Source organism: Paramisgurnus dabryanus, chromosome 1, assembly GCF_030506205.2.
Source record: "Paramisgurnus dabryanus chromosome 1, PD_genome_1.1, whole genome shotgun sequence".
NCBI classification, from domain to species: Eukaryota; Metazoa; Chordata; class Actinopteri; order Cypriniformes; family Cobitidae; genus Paramisgurnus; species Paramisgurnus dabryanus.
Genome location: NC_133337.1, coordinates 11,610,970 through 11,634,260, shown reverse-complemented (window position 1 = coordinate 11,634,260; position 23,291 = coordinate 11,610,970). Strand labels below are relative to the sequence as shown.

Below are 23,291 nucleotides of genomic sequence, written 5' to 3'. Positions count from 1 at the left end.
AACAATCCTTAGAACGACACAATTATATTTTAGTTCCCTTTCAGTCGGTCACTACGACGTCACGTCGTGACCGACGAATTGGGAACTCGCTTAGAGAGACCAATCTGCTTCGAATACTACTAAAACGCCAATGAACTTGGCATTGAGATATTTGCATAATGCTGGCGCCGCCCCGCCAGGTGCGTATATAAGCAGCAGGTGCAAATAGGGAAATTAGCTTTTTATCGCTTCGAAAGCCGGCAGTATCTGCTACTGAGAAGCTACTTTACTCTGTTGGGATTCGATTGCTGAAGTTGGTTGGACTAGCAGTACCACAGCGGACGCTTCGCTTAATTCCACGACTCTTCATCTGTTTGTTGTTTTGAGTTTAGTGTGTGCGTTGCCTTTCCCTGTGCGCATCATCAACTGAGCATCTGAGTGAATTTCCCTAAAAGAGTGATACGAGAGAGCTTTGTGCCTTGTTAAAGGCAGCCACTCTCTCGTATATCCGGACATCAGCTTCCTTTTCAGGATGGCTTTTCGTCCGTGCGATCTTGGGTGCGGCAAATACATGGGTCCGAAGGACGGTCACGAGCGTTGTCTTTCGTGCTTGGGCATCGAGCACGCAGAGGCAGCGTTCGCTGGGGGTAAATGTTCTCACTGCGAGATCATGTCCCTTGTGGATTTGCGGAGACGGTTGTCTTTCCTCCGGGAAAAGCGCAACCCTCGTCATGCGAGTGCTGAACGCCGCCACGGTGCGGCTGTGAAGCTCTCTAAAGACGACCTCCGCATCACTGTGCTGAGCCGGTCGGGGGATTCGTCCTCCAGCTCTCAGCCTCCTCATCCACAGCCGGTTGATGTGCCGATGGAGACTTCAGCGTCGTGTTCTACGATGACTCTAGAATCCATCGTGCCACCCTCCGGGTCCACCGACGCCGCAGCATCCGAGGGTGGGCCTCCTCCCCCTGACGTGGACCCCGACGCCCTTCCTCCCTCTGGTCGGGTTGGGACGCCGGAGTTCGATCCAGAGATGGTGGCCGTGCTCGCTCGAGCGGCGGAGACCGTCGGGTTAGAGTGGGTTCCCCCCCTCAGCCCGAGCCGTCCCGCCTGGATGATTGGTTCTTTGGAGCTGCCCGGGTTTCACAACCCTCTCCACCGGTGCCTTTCTTCCCCGAGGTGCACGAGGAGCTGACTAGAACCTGGAAGTCGCCGTTTTCTACGAGATTACGGCCGTTTCAGCCCTCCCCCCTCACCTCCCTCACCAGCAGAGCCGCTAAGGGTTATACGGGGATCCCTCCTGTGGAGCGCGCGGTCGCGATGCAGCTGTGTCCGGCTAACGCTCCCTCTTGGAAGGACCGCCCAACCCTCCCCTCTCGTGCCTGCAGACAGTCCTCCGGTTTAACGGGCGCTGCCCACCAGGCATGTGGAGAGGCGGCTTCAGCCCTGCACGCTATGGCGTTGCTGCAGGTTCACCAAGCTAAGGCCTTGAGGGATCTGCACGAGGGAGGACACGACTCGCCTGTCCTTTCGGAGCTCCGGGCTGCCACTGATCTGGCTCTTCGCGCTACGAAGGTGACAGCGCAGGCAATTGGTCGTGCCATGTCCACGATGGTGGTCCAGGAACGCCACTTATGGCTATGTCTGGCGGACATGTCGGATGCGGAGAAGAACAAGTTCTTGGACGCTCCAGTGTCCCAGGCTGGCCTCTTCGGTGAGTCGGTGGAGTCTTTTGCCCAGCAGTTCTCCGCCGCCCAGAAGCAGACAGAGGCGATCGCTCAGATCATGCCCCGGCGCAAGCGACCTGCATCTCGCCCTCCAGCGCCGGCGGCCCCGTCTGCTCCTCGCCGAGGGCGCCCTGCGGCGGCTGTCTCCACCCCCCCCCCACTAGAACATCTTCCAGGCCACGGAGGGGGAACAGCCGTCGGCAGCCCGCCCCGCCCCACCCGCTTCCCGTGGTAAACGGAAATCGAAGCGGCCCTGAGACGGGCGACCTGGATTTGGATGGGATCACTCTACGGGAGACGGTGATGGCATCGCTCCCTCCACCGGTAGAGGGCCGGGTGGAGAATCTTTGGTTTCGTTTTGTTTCTGTTCCGCCGGCTTCTCAGCCGGCACCCACAAAACCACAAAAAGAGTGCATTCCTATTCCTTCTCCAGGTCTCCAGAGGATCGAGAGAGATGTGAGCGGGCATTCACATGCTCTTCCTCCCTCTCCTCTATCGCCAGCGGGTGCCCTGAGGAGTCCCAGCTCTCCGCTGAGGAGACGGGACCACCAGCACCCTCTTCGGAGTCTGTGCTCTCCGCTGAGGAGACCAGACGACCGTCACCCTCAGCGGGCTCAGGTCAGTGTCACACACACACATACTGTAGATACTTATGCTGTCACAGCAGACGTACCGGCAGTTCCGCCTGTCCCGCCTCGCCGCCCCACCGCGGGTACACTGGTAGTGCCGTTAATTCCTCTCGTATGGTCCCTGGGGGCTTGGCTTCAGCTTCCCAACCCGTCTCGTTGGGTTTTACGCACTGTCCGCCTCGGTTACGAAATACAATTCAACCGGCACACACCCAAATTCTCGGGCATTCGTTTCACCACGGTGAAAGCGTCCGATGCACATGTACTGCGTGCAGAGGTCGGAGTCCTGCTGGCGAAGGACGCGATCGAGCCGGTCCCTCCAACCGAGATGAGGGCGGGTTTCTACAGCCCGTATTTCATAGTACCCAAAAAAGGCGGTGGGTTGCGACCGATCTTGGATTTGCGCGTTCTGAACAAATCTCTGCAGAAGAGGTCTTTCAGGATGATAACACCGAAGCAAATATTCAATTCAATTCGCCCCCAAGATTGGTTTGCGGCAATAGACCTGAAAGACGCGTACTTCCATGTGTCCATTCTCCCTCGTCACAGACCGTTTCTCCGGTTTGCGTTCGAGGGTCGGGCATACCAGTACACAGTTTTACCGTTCGGGCTATCCCTCTCTCCCCGTGTGTTCACGAAAGTAATAGAGGCGGCGTTAAAACCCCTCCGAGAGAGCGGCGTTCGCATATTGGCTTACCTCGACGATTGGCTTATAATAGCGCATTCTCGACGGACGCTTTGCGAACACAGAGATTTAACGCTTCGGCATCTCGCCTGTTTGGGTCTCGGGTCAACTGGGAAAAGAGCAAACTCTGCCCCACGCAGAGGATCTCTTTTCTCGGTATGGAACTGGACTCGATCGATTTATCGGCGCGTTTAACAGAAGAGCGCGTCCAGTCAATTCTGACTTGCCTCGGTTCATTTCGAGGGAAGAATGCGGTCCCGCTGAAACAATTTCAGAAGCTCCTGGGGCATATGGCAGCAGCAGCGGTCGTGACACCGCTCGGACTGCTCCATATGAGACCGCTTCAGCGTTGGCTTCACGATCGAGTCCCGAGGAGAGCGTGGCGCGCCGGCATCCATCGTGTAGCTATTACACCTGCGTGTCGCCTAACATTCCCCCCGTGGTCGGACCCCGTGTTTCTCCGGTCCGGTGTGTCCATGAGACAAATCTCCCGGCATGCTGTTGTACACACAGACGCGTCCGACACGGGCTGGGGTGCCACGTACAACGAGCTTACAGCTTCAGGGGTGTGGACAGCACCCCAGTTGCACTGGCATATCAATTGCCGAGAGTTGTGGGCAGTATATCTGGGACTCGTACGCTTCGCTACGGAGCTGCGAGGGAAGGATGTACTAGTACGCACCGACAACACTGCGACCGTTGCGTATATCAACCGTCAAGGCGGTTTGCGCTCCCGTCACCTGTCGCATCTCGCTCGTCATCTCCTCCTTTGGAGTCAGAAGCATCTGAGGTCCCTTCGTGCCATTCACATTCCGGGCTCGCTCAATACAGCGGCGGACGCGCTTTCTCGAGCTGCGTGCCCCGGCGAATGGCGACTCCACCCCAGACGGTCCAGCTAATTTGGAAGAAGTTCGGTCGTGCGCAGATAGACCTGTTTGCGTCGCCGGACGATACCCACTGTCGCCTATTTTATTCACTAATGCGCAAATACGCATTCCCCCCAGTGAGCTTAATCGCACAGACACTGTGCAAAGTCAGGCAGGACGAGGAGAGCCTTTTACTGATCGCCCCGTATTGGACGAGCAGGAATTGGTTTCCAGAGCTAATGCTCCTCGCGACAGCCCCTCCCTGGCGGATTCCCCTGAGGAAGGACCTTCTTTCTCAAGGAGGGGGCACATTATGGCACCCGCGCCCCGACCTGTGGGATCTCCATGTGTGGTCGTTGAGCGCGCGCAAGGTTTAGGTGATTTACCACAAACGGTATCTAACACAATCGACGCGGCTCGAGCTCCGTCCACAAGACGGGCTTACGCGTTTAAATGGAACCTTTTCGTCACCTGGTGCTCTTCGCAACGCGAAGACCCCAGAGAATGCTCTGTTAACATCGTGCTTTTATATCTTCAACATAGGTTAGACGGTAGGCTGTCACCCTCCACCATTAAAGTTGATATCGCTGCTATTTCTGCTCATCACTCACTTATCAACGGCAGAACAGTTGGCCAGCATGATTTGGTTATTAGATTTTTAAGAGGCGCTCGTAGGCTAAACCCCTCGCGCCCTCCTTCTATTCCTCCCTGGGACCTGTCCATGGTGCTGAAAGCCCTTCAGGCCCCCCCATTCGAGCCTTTGCAGTCTGCGAGTCTGAAGCTTTTATCAATGAAAGCTCTGACCCTGCTAGCATTGGCCTCAGTGAAGAGAGTAGGGGATTTACATGCATTCTCTGTTGACGACTCGTGCCTTCAGTTTGGTCCTGCCGCCTCGAGTGTAACATTGAGGCCCAGACCAGGCTACGTGCCCAAAGTTCCCACCACTCCTTTCAGAGACCAGGTGGTGAGCTTGCAAGCGCTGCCTCCGGAGGACGCAGACCCAACCATGGCTTTGTTGTGCCCCGTACGCGCACTGCGACTCTACGTGGATCGCACGCAAAGCCTCAGGACCTCAGACCAGCTCTTTGTTTGTTATGGTGGCCAGCAGAAAGGGAAAGCTGTCACTAAGCAGAGGATGTCTCATTGGATAGTTGATACTATCACCCTGGCTTATAATCTTCAGGGTATTCCTTGCCCCTTTAATTTGAGAGCGCACTCCACACGGAGTGTTGCCTCATCTTGGGCTCTAGCTCGTGGTTCCTCGCTAACAGACATCTGTAGAGCTGCTGGTTGGGCGACACCTAATACGTTCATTAGATTTTACAGTGTTCGTATCGAGCCTGTATCCTCTCGTGTTCTTTCCTCACCAGGGAGGACACGGAGAACAGACTCGCAGGTCGGCTTGCAGCCTCCAACTGATGCTTCATAACTGTGTCAGTATGGAAGGCCTTCAGAACAAAAATGCGTAATGGTTTGAATTGTTCTTCCTCCGCTGCCTTGGCAGCCTTTGTTGCGGAGCATTGGCTGTCAGCCTTCACTAGCTGTATCCTCGCGAACCTACGTGTTGGCTCGGGCTCCACATTGTGTCCCATCGGGTTCCTTTGTGAGTATTTTTCCGTGGGGTTAATCCTACCAGCCCACGTTTCCCTTAGCAGAGCACTGCTTTGCTTACACAGCCACGGCTGTCTTTATTTCTTATCGTCCACCATTAGCCCTTAAGAGGGGCGGTGGCTTCCGCAGCGTTCCTATCCCGCTCAGGTAGGGCGCTTCCCAGTCGCTGGCACTTCTGTGGGTTAAAGGAACATCTAGTGCCCGGCCTTTCTGCCCTATCTTATTTCTCCATTTTCCCCGAGGGGATTTTGGAGGATTTTCTGCAGACACTGGAAGAGGTCAGCCCCTAGTGGCGTTTTGGTAGGGATTCCCAATTCGTCGGTCACGTCGTGACGTCGTAGTGACCGATTGAAAGGGAACGTCTCGGTTACGGATGTAACCCTCGTTCCCTGAAGGAGGGAACGGAGACGTCACGTCCCGTCGCCACAGGTGCTGCCAGCTGCTGTTACGGCCGGTCACACTTTCCGGCTTTCTCAGCGAAAAAGAAGCTAATTTTCCTATTTGCACCTGCTGCTTATATACGCACCTGGCGGGGCGGCGCCAGCATTATGCAAATATCTCAATGCCAAGTTCATTGGCGTTTTAGTAGTATTCGAAGCAGATTGGTCTCTCTAAGCGAGTTCCCAATTCGTCGGTCACGACGTGACGTCTCCGTTCCCTCCTTCAGGGAACGAGGGTTACATCCGTAACCGAGACGTTTTCCACTGCATTTCTAATTAGTCAACAAATTATTTCCACAAATTCAAACATTTGAACATTCAGTGATGTATAATCAACATAATATATAGGCTATGGAATCAATAGTTATACAATATATTATCTCCTCGCATTTATGTCCATATACCCATAATGAAATCTTCTAAATATATATCCGGCAGTTCTCAATTCAGTTCAATTAATCATACCTTCATCTGATGCATTTGTTTCTGTTACGAAATCCATACTTAAATGCCAGACAACGTCGGTCGAATCACTTGATTATAGTAGATCTCTCCTGATTTCAGATCTTGAAAATATTTTGTGTCTCCATTAAATGTTGTAAGCAATGTCGCAGGATAAATCAGGCCATGTTTTATTCCTGCCTGATGTAGTTTCATTCTTAACTCTTTAAACTGCGCTCTTCTTTTGGACACTTCTGCGGTTAAATCTGGAAAGATTTTAACATCCATCCCTTTGAAATGAAGGACTTTTTTTTCTACTATTTGTAGAATCGCCTCTTTCGCCGCATACCTCTGCATCCTGACGATCATCGGCCTTGAACCATGTTTTGTGACAGGCCCCACTATATGTGCCGTTTCCACCTCGAGTTAATACGGCAGATTTTTATCTTTAAATACCTCATTGAAAAAAGACTCCATGAATTCAGTGGGTTTTCCTTTTTCCATATCTTTATCCAGACCAAATACTCGTAAATTAAATCTTCGGCTGTAACTCTCCAATTTTTCAAGTTTTATCCCTCAGTTCTTTGTTTTCTCTCTGGAGAGTTTTACACACGCGCTCCGCTTCATCCATTCTGTCATGCATGCCCGACAGACCCGAATCTTTACAATCCTTCAGTCCGAGTTTTAATTCATCAAACTGTGGTTGTAATTTATTCATTGCTTCGTTTATTTCTTCTTTTATTATTGCACGGATCAAGGCAGCTAATTTAACTTTATTTACTTGCGCGGCGTTATTTTCCATTTTACTCTCAGCTGATCCTCTCCCAGCTGTAACAGGTGAGGTAGCAGCAGGACTGGAGGTAACAGGCTGTACTCTTTTCCTCGGCATTCAGTTATCCTTTTCCTTTTCTTTCTTCTTATTATAATGATTTTCTTTACATCAGTAATTCTTCATCAGGAGAACTAAGAAAACTTTCGAACCTTTAAATTTAATTTTGAGGAGTTCAGGGTCCCTGGTGTTTCACACGCTCACTCTCTGCAACCGGACATGACGTGACATCATGTTGAATCTGTCGTGCTTACCGACCCACTTACATCCTATGGGGTTGTGGTGGCCGGTAATTGCAGCAGTGTAGACTTTAAGTTTGGGACAGCCACCGTTCCAACCCTTAAAAGGACAGCACAGCACTGTTGGAACATTTTTGAGGGGTCTTCGCTATGAGAAAAACACCACTTGATGAACAGGTTTCGCTTCAGGGTGTAGGCTTGCTTCATAGACAGTGCTTGTGTCAAAGTGATGGTGTGCACTACCTGTGCTGAGGTAGTTTACCTAAAACTAGGTCCGATTGGGCCAAAAATCGCAACTAACAGGACCTGCTCCTTAAACACGTTCCTCTGTGAGGCATTGCTGTCTGTTTGCATGCAAGATATGAGCATCTGCCAACCCAGTCTCACCCCATTTCGTCAATATTTGACGACACTTGACCATTCGTCAATATGTGACGCGGAGGGTATACCTTTCGCGTCATTTTTTGACGAACTGGGGCTTTCAATACTATTACGTCCGTTGCATTCTCTTCTCCTATTTTCTTACCAATTTCGCGTCGGTTTAGGGTTAGATTTACATAATGACATCCCTACCCAAACCTAACTCTAACCCCAACGCCAGGTGACAACTGTTTCTAACCCCAACGCCAGGTGACAACTGTTTAATTTCACGTACACTGTTTAATTTAGCGTACACGGTTTAATTTTGCGTAATCTAACCCTAAACCGACGCGAAATTGGTAAGAAAATAGGAGAAGAGAATGCAACGGACGTAATAGTATTGAAGTCCCCAGTTCGTCAAAAAATGACGCGAAAGGTATACCCTCCGCGTCACATATTGACGAATGGTCAAGTGTCGTCAAATATTGACGAAATGGGTTGAGACTGTGTTACATCTGCAGTTTTCACTGAAATTACCTAGATGCCCCTGAACTTTGGGGGGGGGATTGAATTGCATAGCTGAGTCTGAAGGTGTAAAGAAGCCAGCAGCATGGGCTAGGAAGTGCTAGCCAGGCTCCCAGGGACCATACAAGTGGAACCAAGGGCACCACAGGTGTACATGCAACGGGGCAACAGGGCGGAGAACAGGAGTTTGAATAATACAAAAATATAGTTAAATTATTCAATAATAACTTTAAAAATGTCCACTGGCCCATGGAGCCATGGGAATTCCCAGGGTTCCAGACAACCAAAAGGTGACAGAGTGAGAGGTGTCTGTCATCTCTGTATCAGATGCAGGGCTCGCGTCATCCACAGCTGAAGAGAAGTTACACTATTTAGTGTTTTCCTGACATATACAGTTCTTTAAGAAGAATAGTTTTAAATGGACTTGGTTTCAAAGCGGCGATCCACAACTCAAATTTTGGAATATTTGGGCTCCACTAAAGTGCCTTTAAATGCACAACCTATTGTTGTGTCAATGTCATTTGAACTGAAACAAAAAGTCAGTGCGGAACATACCATGTAGCCGCTCCTCTTTTTAAAATTAACCAATAGGGTTTTGTTTATGGGAAAGCCCAGCAAAAGTCGCATTTGACAAGTTCTGAGACCCACAATTGATATAAATGTGAGTTCAATAGATTTAGATTAGCCTAAGTATAAAACTGTTATTACTGAAATAAAACCAGTGATTACAGCATGGGCGAGGCTAGCCCCTTTTTAGGGGTGCTTCAGCACCCCTAAAAAGGAGCTCAGCACCCCTAAAACTTGGAGCAAGAAATTTATTTATTCTAAAATGTTCGTTCGTCTTTGATAAGGTTAAATAATGTCCAAAACATACTCCGTAGATTGTGGTTTAAAATGTATATGTTAGGGTAGAAAATGAAAACCTCCCCGCTTAGCAAATGGTGTCATCCTCTTCTTTTACTTCTCTGTACCTGCATCGCTTAGCCCGAGCACGAAACACACGCAGAGTGAGAATCAGTTAAAAGTGTTGTGATGCAACTTTTTTGTTCAAATCTTACAAAATGTTTACGTTATGTTTATAATGAGCGAGTACATCACGAATCAATCTTTCAAGCCGTGTTTTTGTCTTATACTGAATCACCATGGTACACGTATAATAAGTGTTTATTTTCGGATTATTTTAGTCCGGCGGGTACCCGCGCGCTGCGGAGTAGTACAGTGCCTGGGTGACTCGTCCATAGACTTAAACGGAGAGAAGTAGCGCCGGTTACAATGTTCTTCCGCAAGACGCATGCAGTTTTGTGCGTCTCAGTGGGTAGATGCATACGTGTGTCTCCGTTGTTAAAGTTTATTGTATGATTTATCGTTAATTTAACAATCGGGAGTCATGTAAACATGACGTCACGTGCGTCTTTTCTGGTCAGTCGTCATGAAAACATGGCGTTTGGAACAGAGTGAAAACAAACTACATATCACTGTATACCACCAGTACCGGTAAGTTATGTGTGAAATCACTAACTGTCTGACTATCAAACTAGACAATAAATATTTTTTTAGTTTGTGACATGTAGATTAATATGAAGGGGATAACGTTTTTAACCCTTAGTGCAGGAGTCACAAGTGTTTTGTTTTAGACATATAGTAAAGGTAATGGTTCAATTAAAGGACTGTTAAAAGAAAAGCTGCAAATTAACAAACTATTAATAAACCTACCATATGTTGTAGGCATAAAAGTTATAAATTAGGAGATTTGTCATTTTGACAAAGGCTTAAAACGATACACTGTATATCCACATAAAACCATACCCACACTGCTGCTGTAGCCCACCTTTTGTCCTGATACTTTAATATGGCATTAATGGCAAAAAAGTGCTAGCTCGCCACTTATTAGAAATAAAAAGGTTGGCAAAAAAATGCATCTCAAAACTCATCAGATTGATGCTTTAAAATATGTAATTTTAAAAAAAGTTCTATGGGGGAGCATGCTCCCAGACCCTAGAGGGGTAATTTTCTTCTCATCTTTTTCACCCCCGAGCCGTTTTCATGCCTGAAAGGTCTCCAAAAAAATCTGGATTTTGGAGTTAGTTGAACCAATGTTAAAATTATAGTTATTTTACAATAAACATATTATTGGTTTCTGTAGGAAAAAAGAGTGGGTGGTGGCAGCGGAGCTCATTGGGTGAGCTCTAACCCTAGAATCGCATCTGGATTACAGTGATGTGTTATGTTGGTGTATGGTAGTGGTTCTTTGTGTATGTGCTGCTACAGCTTGCATGACAGCAATAGGAAGACATAATTTAACCCAATGGGCATAATAGTTACAATGTTTGAATAGTTTCTTATCCCCTATGCCACAGGTTCTTAAATTAAAGGTCTTCAGAAATGCCAGAAAATTGCAGGCAAGTGAGTTTGATTAGATTTAATGCTAAACTCTGCAGGAAAGTGAATCTTGAGGGCCAGAGTTGAGAACCTCTGCCCTATGTACATGTAATGCACTATGTACCATTCTCCATATAAGAACTAGTAAATGTCTTTTAATTTGATTTCATGAAGACTGCAAAATGAAAGAGGAGAGTGTAAACGGGCCAGTCGACTTTGTTTTAAATCACTGGCAACGAAAGACTTATACATTTAACCAAAACCGTTAAAACATAACCATCCCACCCATTATAATAAGACAGAGATGTGTGTATTCTGGGACAATGCATTTAGTGTGTTGTCCCTAAACTAACACTGATTCTGTTGTTTTTAACACATCCATTCTAAGAGTGTCCAGCAGTGCATTGTTTTGTAAAATTTTTACTTGAATGCTACAATTTTAAACAATAGACATTTACCTTAAATCTATTGTTTCTATTAACACATTTCTGAATAATGCAAAATATCATCCGTTTGTTGTTTTCAGAAAAAAACTCAGCAGAAACTAGCAGAGACATCTTTTTTTCAATATTGTAAACCCCTGAGACTACATACAATATTCAGTCAAGGATTTTCTACTCACTGTTACAGATGACTCCAGCATCTTGTACATGGCTGCAGGTGCTTGTTCCTAATGCCTTTGAAGGACAACTTGTTACTCTTGGCTCATTCCCAGAACAAGTCAAATCATCCAGCCACACGGGTCCTGAACCCTGACCAAAAAAAGCCCCGGTATATACTTCTATTGGAGTCCCACAACCCATGCTCTTACACACCACTGCAGCATCTGTTAAATCCCAGCCAGCATCACAGACGGTTCCCCATTGATTATTGTATAAAACCTCCACTCTTCCAGAACACAAATTAGATCCATTTACTAGTCTAATATCTAAAGGAGAGTGAAAGAATACTATAAGTAAATGTCAGAAAGTATCTAATTTTTGAGATACAGTGCAAAATTATTTTTGCTGTTTATTTTCTATATATACAGACAAGATACACATAAATAATTAAACTATATTATAAAACTGTTATTGCTGCTTATTTCTTAGGGATTTTCTATACAGCCATTTTTTGAGGCTGTGCCATTATTTATGGCTTGTTAGTCAACAGATTGTACCCTAGTTTGCAATATGCCTGGTTCAGATTTAATCTTTTCAACAGAATAGTTCTGTATGCTATCATAAACATCCCAGGCAGTTACTTAAAGGGCTGAGTAGAGACAGGCAAAGTAAAAACACTGATTTATATCTTATAGTACCTCTACAGATGACTCCAGCATCAAATGAATGATTACAGTTGTGTGAGGCCCATCCACGAAATTTGCAATCCTTTAAAGACCATTCATTCCCCAAACACCCAACATCATCCATCCATATTGTTCCTACACCAGATCCAAAGTAGGAATATAGTTTTGCTTCAGCACCGGTCGGACATCCAACCTCTCTACACACCACTACAGCATCAAGAAAATCCCAGTAATCTGAACACACTGTTCCCCACTGACCATTATAAAGAACCTCCACTCGTCCAGAACATGAATTCTCACCATTCACCAACCTAACAGGAGCTAAAAAGAAATGTTATTAAAAACACTGAAATATTCTTATAAATCCTGTCATTGTTTACTCAGACTCATGTTGTTTCACAGATGTACTGTAAGCTGTTATTACTTCTGTGGAACACCAAAAGGGACATTTAAAAATATGTAGCACTTTTACATACAATTACAAACCAACACGGCAGTTAAAAATGTGAATGATATTACTGGACTGTTGTCGAGGAGGAGATAAACCATGATGAATCAACCCAGTCTCACCCCATGGCGTCAATATTTGACGACACTTGACCATGCGTCAATATGTTGACGCGGAGGGTATAACTTTCGCGTCATTTTTTGATGAACTGGGGACTTCAATACTATTAAGTCTGTTGCATTCTCTTTCCTATTTTCTTACCATTTTCGCGTCGGTTTAGGGTTAGATTTACATAATGACATCCCTACCCAAACCTAACTCTAACCCCAACGCCAGGTGACAACTGTTTAATTTCGCGGACCTAACTCTAACCCCAACGCCAGGTGACAACTGTTTAATTTTGCGTACACTGTTTAATTTTGCGTAATCTAACCCTAAACCGACGCGAAAATGATAAGAAAATAGGAAAGAGAATGCAACGGACTTAATAGTATCGAAGTCCCCAGTTCGTCAAAAAATGACGCGAAAGGTATACCCTCCGCGTCAACATATTGACGCATGGTCAAGTATCGTCAAATATTGACGCCATGGGGTGAGACTGTGTTAGATGAATCACCTACAGATGCAGTAAATCACTCTCATTGGAAAAGAGTCACATGAAGTTTCTTTAAGTTGCCTCTTACTGATTTACTAATACACGTAGGGAAAAATTAGCACCGAGTCGTGGACATTTACGTTCTTTTTCAAGTGACCATTGCATATGCATTTGTAGGAGATTCTCTTTTAGACACATAATATATGAGAGGAGAGTATTTAAATTAAACACCCAAATAAAGCATGTCTTAAATTACTCTGGCTTTATGAATAAATCACTCTCAGAAATATTAAACTTCCATCTGCATTTTTTTTTCTTGGAATTGAGCTTTCATGCTAATTTGCCCTGTTTGTTAAATAAGAACCAAAGAATGATAAAGTCAAAAAAAAAAAAAAAATACTGATAGTTTTTAATTTGGGCAAACTACATGCAATATTTATTCAAGAATTTTAAGCTCACGGTTACAGATGACTCCAGCATCTCGTCCATGGCTACAGTTGCTTGTTCCTATTTGCTTTGATGAACAATTTCTCACTGTTGGCTCATTTCCAGAACAACTCAGACCATCCAGCCACACAGATCCTGAACCCTGCCCAAAGAAAGCCCGAGTCGTCACTGCTACAGGAGTCCCACAACCCATGCTATTACACACCACGGCACCATCTGTTAAATCCCAGCCAGAATCACAGACAGTTCCCCATTGATTATTATATAAAACCTCCACTCGTCCAGAATATTGATTAGATCCATTTATCAGTCTAACATCTAAAGGAGAGTGAAAGAAAGTCATAAGGAGATGTTTAAGATTCAAGATTTTTATTTGTCACATACACAGTATGCATATACATCCTTGTACCCAAGCCCACATATAGGTCTTCCGAGCAGATGCACAGGCAGAAAAGGGGACCACGTGCCATCCTGAAAGTCGTGTTGGGTGGGTCCGGGACTTCCAGGATCCCCGATCCTCTTGGCTGTTCTGGCCGTGCGCCCTCCAGGTGGAGTGTGAAGACACATTAAAACTTTGCTTAAGAACCAGTCTGACTAACTAGCAATTAGTTTGGGCTAATCAGTCTTACTATTTGAATTTAAATAACACCAATTTAGTATTTTATTTGAAATACTTAGAACTGTTATAATCAGTTTTGAAGAAAAACATAGATGACTAACTTTTAAGACGAGTCTAAGAAGTTTATTCAACCGGCCACAGGCACTGTACACTCTACAACAGTGTTGGGGAAGCTACTTTGAAACTGTAGTTAGATAAGCTACAAGCTACTTATCATTAAAAGTAGTTAAACTACAACCAAGCTACCTTTTGGAAAAAGTATAGTTCGCTAAACTCAGTGTTGTGTGTAACGCGTTACAAAGTACAGTAACGCGTTACAGTAACGTAACTACTTTTTTGGGTAAAAAGTAGTGTAACGCGTTACTACTGAAAATTTGGTAACGTAACGTAGTTCATTTCCCAATTCAGCGCAACGTTACTTTTGGTTAGATTTGACAGCGACACTGCCATCTGCATGCTTGCGCAATAGTCACAAGGTCCACACACATGACAGAGGCTTGTATCAGTCTGCAAAGAAATCATGGCAAGCAAGAAGCAGCTGACGCTAACTTTTGAGGGATGGAGGCATCTTAATTTTAATCAATGTTTTATCAACCAATTGCCTGATTTGAATAAATAAGAAATAAATTAAAGAATGATGAGGAGGAGGAGGATGATGCAATGGCCTTTAGTGCAGACTCGGAGGTACTAACTTGAGTACATGAAATCGAGCTTAGAGTTAGAAGTTTTCAACCGTTTCCCCCAAGTGAAAGCTGTGTTCATGAAATACCATCCAGTGCACCAGTGGAAAGGCTGTTCAGCCTGGTAGGTCTTGTGCTTACCCCCAGAAGAAACAGACTTTCAGATAAATCTATTTTAAGACATATGCCTCATTTTGAGGTTACCATGTTGTTCTTAAGGAACTTATTGATACTTTTTTATAATAAAGAGCACATAATAAATACCTGTTATATCCTCCATAGCAGAGATGGGGACTCGAGTTTGAGACTCGGACTCGAGTGCGACTTAAGTCGCACACACAGTGACTTCAGACTCGACTTGAGACTCGACCCTCAAAGACTTCAGACTCGACTCGGACTCGAGCCGCACGACTCGTGAACAATGTTTATTTTTAGAAAACGTCTGATGAGCTCGCTGTCATACCCCTCCCTCCGTTACCTACAACCTGCCCACGACGTCACATGTGACGTATCTGCTCCGCGCGCGCGGCCGCGAACATACATGTCGACTGCACCGGCTGCTGCTGTGCCATTCATCTGAAGCTTTGGGTAGTGCTGTGACGGATCCGCGGTTCGGCTCGCATGCGATTCGTGGATTAATATGCAATTTAAATAGGGTAAGATTATCATTAACGTGTTTCTAAGGCTTGCAATTGTTTAAATGGTTAAACAATTTAACCGCAAAAAGGTGCTCAAGTGAGCAGATTTCTGTACGCACATGCGTTTAAATGTGTCCGGTCCAGCTCCAGTCAGGTCCAGAGTTGCGCTACTTTGTGTCATACTGTAGTGTAGTCCATTAACATACATTTGCTGAATAGACCAATGAAAAACAATGTAACATTTTTATGTGAAGCGACTGCTGTATCTTATTCCTGAAGCGCTGTTTGGAATTCACACTCTGCCTGTGTTTGAGCACGCGTTTAAGTGCCCTCAGTAGTGCACATACAGAGAGAAGTGTTTCAAAAGTTAAGCCAAAATAAAATCTTTCTTTTCTTGACAGGGCACATACACACAAAATGATCTCACAGTATTCTTTTTCTAATAAAAACATTTTTGTTTATGTCTTAAGAAATCAGTCAGAAACCAGTCTGGGCTTATTTGTTCTTAATAAAGAGACAGTAACCTCAATTAACCTACTTAAGTCTGTGTCATTTATGTTAATCAAACAACCCAAGACAAACAGAAAATCCCTTCTATTGCTCAAAAATAATAATAATAATATTTCATTTGTACAATAAAGACAGTGTTATTATCCATTTAATTTAATTTCTGTACCTAATGCTAATTATAGACCTTACTTAATGTGCAACTTTGTTCTTTTTATAACTGTTTATAATTTCTTTATTTGTTATTAGAGTTTTACTTGTTACAACGAGACTTGAGACTTGACTTGGACTCGAGCCCAGAGACTTCAGACTTGACTTGGACTCGAGCTCAAAGACTTCAGACTTGACTCGGACTCCAGCTCAGAGACTTCAGACTTGACTCGGACTCGAGCTCAGAGACTTGTGAGCATCTCTGCTCCATAGTATAACTTTATTTAGGCCTACACATTTAGAAACAGATATTGGGTTCTGCCCAAAGTCAGGCAAACCTTTAAGCAACGTAAAAGTAACGAGTAACGTAAAAAGTTACTTTCCAAAGGCGGTAACTAAGTAAAGTAATGGATTACTTTTTAAAACGAGCAAACACTACTTTTTTAAAGTAACTTCCCCAACACTGGCTAAACTACAAGTTGCTATAAAAATGCCAGCGTGTGAAATATTCTCGGAGTTCTTACATGGTGCTGCCCTCTGCTTCTCTGATAATTTCCTGTTTGTTCCCCATTTAAGCTAAACTCTGACACAGCCTAAACGTGAAGTATTGCCAGTTTACCCTGCATACCGAGCGTTTATCGAGAGTGTATTGTCTGCCTGTATATGACCATTGCCTGTTTACCTGTTTGCTGTTTCTGGATTACCCTTACAACCTGTTTGCCTGGATTGGACTGCTTACTGTTATTGACCTGCCTGCCTGTCTCTGTTTACCCTCTTGCCTCATGTTTGGATTTGTTTGCTAGATTGGCTTGTTTTAATAAACATCCGCAAATGTTTTGCGTCCTCCTTACATAATACAATCAGTTTACTTTGAATTACTCATCTTACCAATCATCACAAAATATTGTAACTCTTTATGATTCAATTCTTATGTTACCATATCAATTAAATTCTTTGCATTTTTTTTATCTTATTGATTTAACCATAAACAACCTTAGGAATGTTCTTTTAATCTCCAGCCAACTTACCTCACAAAATACAGAGTCAATGTTTTCAACCTCAGTAGATATATCCCTCCTTATTGCTGTTTATAAGTGTGGAAGACTGACTTAATATTAAGAAAATCATGGTAACCCATTAGTAATTAAGCAAAATTATTGAGAGAACAGAATGCGCATTGTTTATTTTCTTACTTTTGAGAAATTCTGTTTTTATTGAGAGTGGACAAAAAAAACTAGACACTTTAAATGTTTAAAGTTAAAGTTTTAAATGATGTATAAATCATATCTGAATGTCCAAATCAGCAGTGTAATGTAAGTCTCTTTGCAGAGTGATTGAAAACTAAAGAGTTTCTGGCACGTGTGCCACAGGCGACCCATGTTTTTACTTTCTAATGATAGAAAAGTGGTGATATAAGCATTATCATGTGTTTCTGTAAGTGAACACAGTGACGATCAAAGTCAATTTTTTTAGCAAGCCAAGTTCATTTTTTGCACAGAATAATAAAGTGTAGTGTCAATAAAATTATTATTTTTTAGTATTTTTATAAATTTTATAATTTTTATATCGTGTTATCTTACGAATTTGAGTACACTCCTCACATTTCTGCAACTACTTTAGTCTTATCTTCTCAAAGGACAAATTTATACACAGATCCGCCATAACATTATGACCACTGACAGGTAAAGTGAATAACACTGATAATCTCGTTATCATGGCACCTGTCTGTGGGTGGGTCAGTCTATATTAGACAGCAAGTGAAAATTTTTTCCATAAAGTTAAAGTGTTAGAGGCAAGCATAATGATCTGAGCGACTTTAACACGGGCCAAATTGTGATGGCTAGACGACAGAGCATCTCCAAAACTTCAACTCTTGCAGCGTGCGTTTGATAGTCAGTACCTATCAAAAGTGGTCCAAGGAAGGACAAGCGGTGAACCGGCGACAGGGTCATGTGTGGGACAAGGCTCATTAATGCACGTGGGGAGCGATGGTTGGCCCACAGGTTCTGATCCAAAAGATGAGCTACTGTAGCTGAAATTGCTGAAAAAATGAATGCTAGTTCTGATAGAAAGCTTTCAGAACACACAGTGCATCGTAGTTTGTTGCGTATGGGGCTGCGTAGCCGCAGACAAGTCAAGGTGCCAATTCTGACCCCTGTCCACTGTCGAAAGTGCCTACAATGGGCACGTGAGCATCAAAACTGGACCATGGAGCAATGGAATAAAATGCCCTGGTCTGATGAATCACATCTTATTTTACATCATGTAGATGGCCAGGTGCGTTGCTTACCTGGAGAAAACATGGCACTAGGATGCACTATGGTAAGAAGGCAAGCCAGCAGAGGCAGAGTGATGCTTTGGACAATGTTCTGCTGGGAAACCTTGGGTCCTGCCATTCATGTGCATGTTACTTTGACGCATACCACCTACCTAAGCTTGTTGTATACCAGTGGTTCTCAACTCCAGTTCTCGGGCTCCACCTCCCAGAAAATGTAAGATGTCTCCTTATATAAAACACCACAGTCCACTCATCAGGATCCTGCCAGAATGTTTGAAACATTTCCTTAATTAACACACTAACAAACTGATGAACTGAATCAGGTGTTTTATATATGGAGACATCTTAATGTTCTGTGAGGGGGGGCCCGAGGACTGGAGTTGAGAACCACTGTTGTAGACCATGTACACCCTTCCTTGATAACATTGGCCTCTTTCATCAGGATAATGCATCCTGCCACAAAGCAAAAATAGTTTAGGAAGGGTTTGAGGAACACAACAAGTTCAAGGTGTCGACTTGGCCTCTAAATTCCCCAGATCTTAATCCAGTCGAACATCTGTGGGATGTGCTGAATAAACAAGTGTGATCCATTAAATGCCCTAAATTACAGGACTTAAAGGATCTGCTGCCAACGTCTTTGTGAAAAATACCACAGCACACCTTCAGAGGTCTAGTGGAGTCCATGCCTCAACGGGTCAGGGCTGCGTTCCCCGAAACCTTCTTAGCTCTACGTCGTTCTTAAGTTGTACCTTAAGCTGTACCTTATCGTTAATATGTGTTTCCCGAAACGTTCATAGTTACGTATCCCTTCTATAAGTCAATCGTTGGGAAGGTTGGTCTGGAGCACTCTTAGCTATACCTTATCCCACTTGACTCCGCTTGGGGCCATGGCTGTGATAAAAGCTTGTGTAGATTGCAATCTATATAACTAAATATCTGTAAAAAAAAGTTGAAGTACACTCCGTGTTAAATTAGGCATTTTTTTAATTTAAAGAATAAAACATTCACATAATCAGACATTATTACACTGATGGTGGTTAGATGTTTAATATTTTTTTCCAAAGGAACATCAGCTTCGTATTACAGGCTTAAGAAACTATTAAAAAAAGAGTTTGGGTGGAGGAGTTGGTTAAATGTGGCAGGCAGCTATAGAGCGAATCTTACCATTTCATTTGTGCATTTCAAATCCGTTAAATCTTTACCGGCTATTTTAGCTGCAATAAAACAAATCAAGTACAAATTGCATGCCACGGGAGCACATTCATCACGAAATCATAATTGTTGATTTTCCTAAATATTATTTTTGATGTTAAGTCGACTTTGCATCGAAGTTTTTAATGTTTTCTTTGAGGCAGCTGCATGCCATATTCTTTATAAACACTCAAAAGAAACTGCTCCACTTGATTATTGCTTGTATAAGGTCAACAAATTTTCCACATTAAAACTAATCAAAGCTAAAATCTAAAACAATCATAATATACTTATATATCATATAATATATATTTATATTTTATACTTAAGTTAAACAGACAGGCGCGGCTCCAGAAATGCTTCCATTAAGCGTTATCCGCATTGTAAACGCGCTGCTTGCGCATCCAGTGTCCACGGGTGAACTAATGAACAACATTTTGTTTTTATATATTTGAAGTGTAATGCACAGCCAAGCCAGGTGACTTGCACGACCCACCTTATTCCCCTGTGCAACGCACTTATTGGGAACCCCTAATATAAATTATCCTTTAAAGTGAAGGCATAGCGAATGCAATGGAGCAGTTTATGCATGATACGTTTGGAAATGAAGTTGCGGGTTTTGCACGGGTTTGATATAAAATAAAAGGTTAAATTTAGTTGTTTGCAATTTGAAATATTTTTACAAGATATTCCTAATAATTTAACTTGAGCTATTTCTGAAATGTTTCTTTAATAAAGAACACCGCTATCTCATAACGCAGCGAAACCTATTACATAAAGTGAACAATTGATTGTCGAGCAATCGAAATCAACCTATTCAGCACCATCGCCATGGACAGCACCTGGTAACGTCGTACGTAAGAAGGAATACCTTAAGAAACCCGCTAAGGTACATTTCAGGAAACACGCCTACAAAAGGTATACCTGTAGTTAAGGTTTAACTTAAGAGTCTTTGTAGCGCGCTAAGAGACAACGTTATCGGGAAACGCAGCCCAGGGCTGTTTTGGTGGCAAAAGGGGGACCTACACAATATTAGGCAGGTGGTCATGTCTGATCGGTGTAGAAATAAAATGTGGATATATTTTAGGAGTAGTAAATGTGCTACTTATTTATATTTACTGTCCTCTGAAAATAACTTAACATAAAGCCATTTTTGTCAAAATAGCTTGAAACAAAAGTGAGTACACCCTACACTCTAAATTCTGCTGGGAATTTTTTAACCCAGTGCTGGGTAAATTATTGGACAGAACACATGTTGGGTTATTAAATAAACCTATGCTAGGTTGTTGTTAACAGTGATAATAGATGTACATCATTTAACCATGCAAAGCCATAAGTCCTGTTCATCATGTTCATGTTTTTGTCTGCTTTAGAGGACCATACAAATTTACGTATCTTGTATTAAAGCTGTGAAATTTGTTGCTTTGAGAACAATCCGGTCATACTGAAAACTGGATGTTGAAAAGGCACATCATGGCAAAAATTCTCTGAGGATTAGGAAATTAGAACTATTGCTCTCCACAAAGATGGCCTAGATGGTTCTCAACTCAGTTCCTGGAGGCCCACTGCTCTGCACATTTAGTATGTTTCTCTTATCTGACAGACTCACTTCAGTTCATAGAGATCTCTACTAATTAGCTGATAATTTGAATCAGGTGTGTTAAATAAGGGAGACATACAAAATGTGCAGAGTAGTGGGTCTCCAGGAATATCATTGGGAACAAATGTCCTAGGCTATAATAAGACCAGGAACATCCTGAAACTGAGTTACAGTATAGTGGCCAGGTTTTCCAAGACGGTTCCACTTGGATCAGGCCTTGCAAGGGTCGATCAAAGAAGTTGAGTCCTTGTGCTATGTGTATTGCCAGTGCTCAAACCATACACTGCAAAAAATTGGTTTGGTTAACCATACACCTTCAGATTAAAAGATTTTTAAGATCAAAGTTAACATTTCAGTCAAGTGTTTCAAAACTTTTGACCGGTAGTGTACATCTTTTATCACTTAGGGTGTACTCCCTTTTTTAACTAATAATAATAATAATAATTCGTTACATTTTTATAGCTCTTTTCTGCAGACCTCAAAGCGTTTTACATATGAATGGGGGAATCTCCTCAACCACCACCAATGTGCAGCATCCACCTGGATGATGTGACGGCCAGCTATTTTGACAATAATGGCTGTATGTCATTTTAAAAGGACACTAAATCCATTATGCTATAAAAGTACCACATTGACTACTCTTGATATATCCAAATTTAATTTCTACAGAATTATCACTTGAAAAGATATACTAAAATGCTTGCTAAATGTGAGGGGTGTACTCACTTTGTGATATACAGTAAATAAAAGTTTACGTTTTGTATATTTAAGGTTTCGTTTTTAATCTGTCATTTACAGCAATCACAAATGACATATTTTTGTCATTTTTGTGGTCATGATGCACTAAATCTCAAAATGAGATCATTCGACTTTAGCCAGGGATTTACAGGCAGGCAGAGGTGTCAAGTAACGAAGTACAAATACTTCGTTACCTTACTTAAGTAGATATTTTGGGTATCTATACTTTACTTAAGTAATTATTTTTCAGACGACTTTTTACTTCTACTCCTTACATTTTCACGCAATTATCTGTACTTTCTACTCCTTACATTTTAAAAATCGCCTCGTTACTTCTATTATTTCGGCTTATTTTCTTTTTTTTAACATTCTGTCTTGTCATCGTTAAAAAAACCTATCTTGATAAATTGCATCATCCAGATGAATGCGATTGTGGTTGGATGAGAAGTATAAACATACACCATTCCGACACCCTATTGGTTTGTACGCAATCCCCACCCTCCCAGCTGACCGCAGATGATCAAATGTTTGTTCGATACTGCTGCAAAGATAAACATAAAAGAACAGCGAGAGCGATTAGAAAGCATGCGGAGCATTCTCCTCTCGCGATGCTTTGATATAATCCACCATCCGTTTGTACAGTAACAGAACGCAGCATTCTGTCTTCAAATGGAAAAGTACGAAATAAATCTCGCGCATCACTTTCAGGTCAGTTCACATTCACAAGCCTGTGTAAATGTATAGCTGGCTGCTGACACCAACTCATCTGTGTGATTTAAATAGTGTAACAATACCAATTTATATCATGTAACTTCAGTTGTTCAACTTAAATGACATTGTGCTGCGTTGCGTTTTGAAGCATGGCAAAGATATCTATGCTAAAGACATTGTTGTTTTGTAGTTGCTAATAATGCCCTAAATTTTATTTGCATTAACAAACCTACTTCGCTGAATGCTTGAGTGTCAAATCAATCAAACACATAACCATACATTCAAACTTTTGCTTTTGTTAATATACATCAGCTGTTTCCTTAAACCTGACTTTTAATTTACTTACAAGAAAGACATTTAGTAATTCTCCAAAATTGCTTGGATTTATACTGACTAGTAAAGTATACTAAAGTCCATTAGCTACAAGTACATATACAGGAATATAGGCTATAATATATCATTGCATATTTGTATAATTGTAGTTTGTGTTGCTGTCAAAACACAATTATAAATGATAACAATAGCATATTTCTATTCTCACACATACTATAGTTGTGTGTGATTTTGTTGTTTTTTAACTAAAGAGGGCACCACTGTAAAAGTTTTGCCATCAGCGACCCTACTCTGAAGTTTGACTTTTTGCACCATTACAATATTTATAGGCAACTAGTCATCATATCTTCCTCTCTATAGA

The 23,291-nt window shown here is 43.0% G+C and overlaps 1 protein-coding gene across 1 annotated transcript in view; it reads right to left on the bottom strand.

The window, feature by feature from the left end:
* Positions 1-13,796: 13,796 nt before the first annotated feature.
* The window catches only part of LOC141279852 (scavenger receptor cysteine-rich domain-containing protein DMBT1-like), a 40,840-nt gene continuing 31,345 nt past the window's right edge, over positions 13,797-23,291 (bottom strand). The window contains exons 15-16 of the mRNA XM_073811719.1: positions 13,895-14,027; positions 13,797-13,803 (exon numbers count right to left, since the gene is read on the bottom strand). Of these exons, the coding sequence (XP_073667820.1) occupies positions 13,797-13,803; positions 13,895-14,027 (140 nt within the window). The remainder of the gene's footprint in view (positions 13,804-13,894; positions 14,028-23,291) is intronic.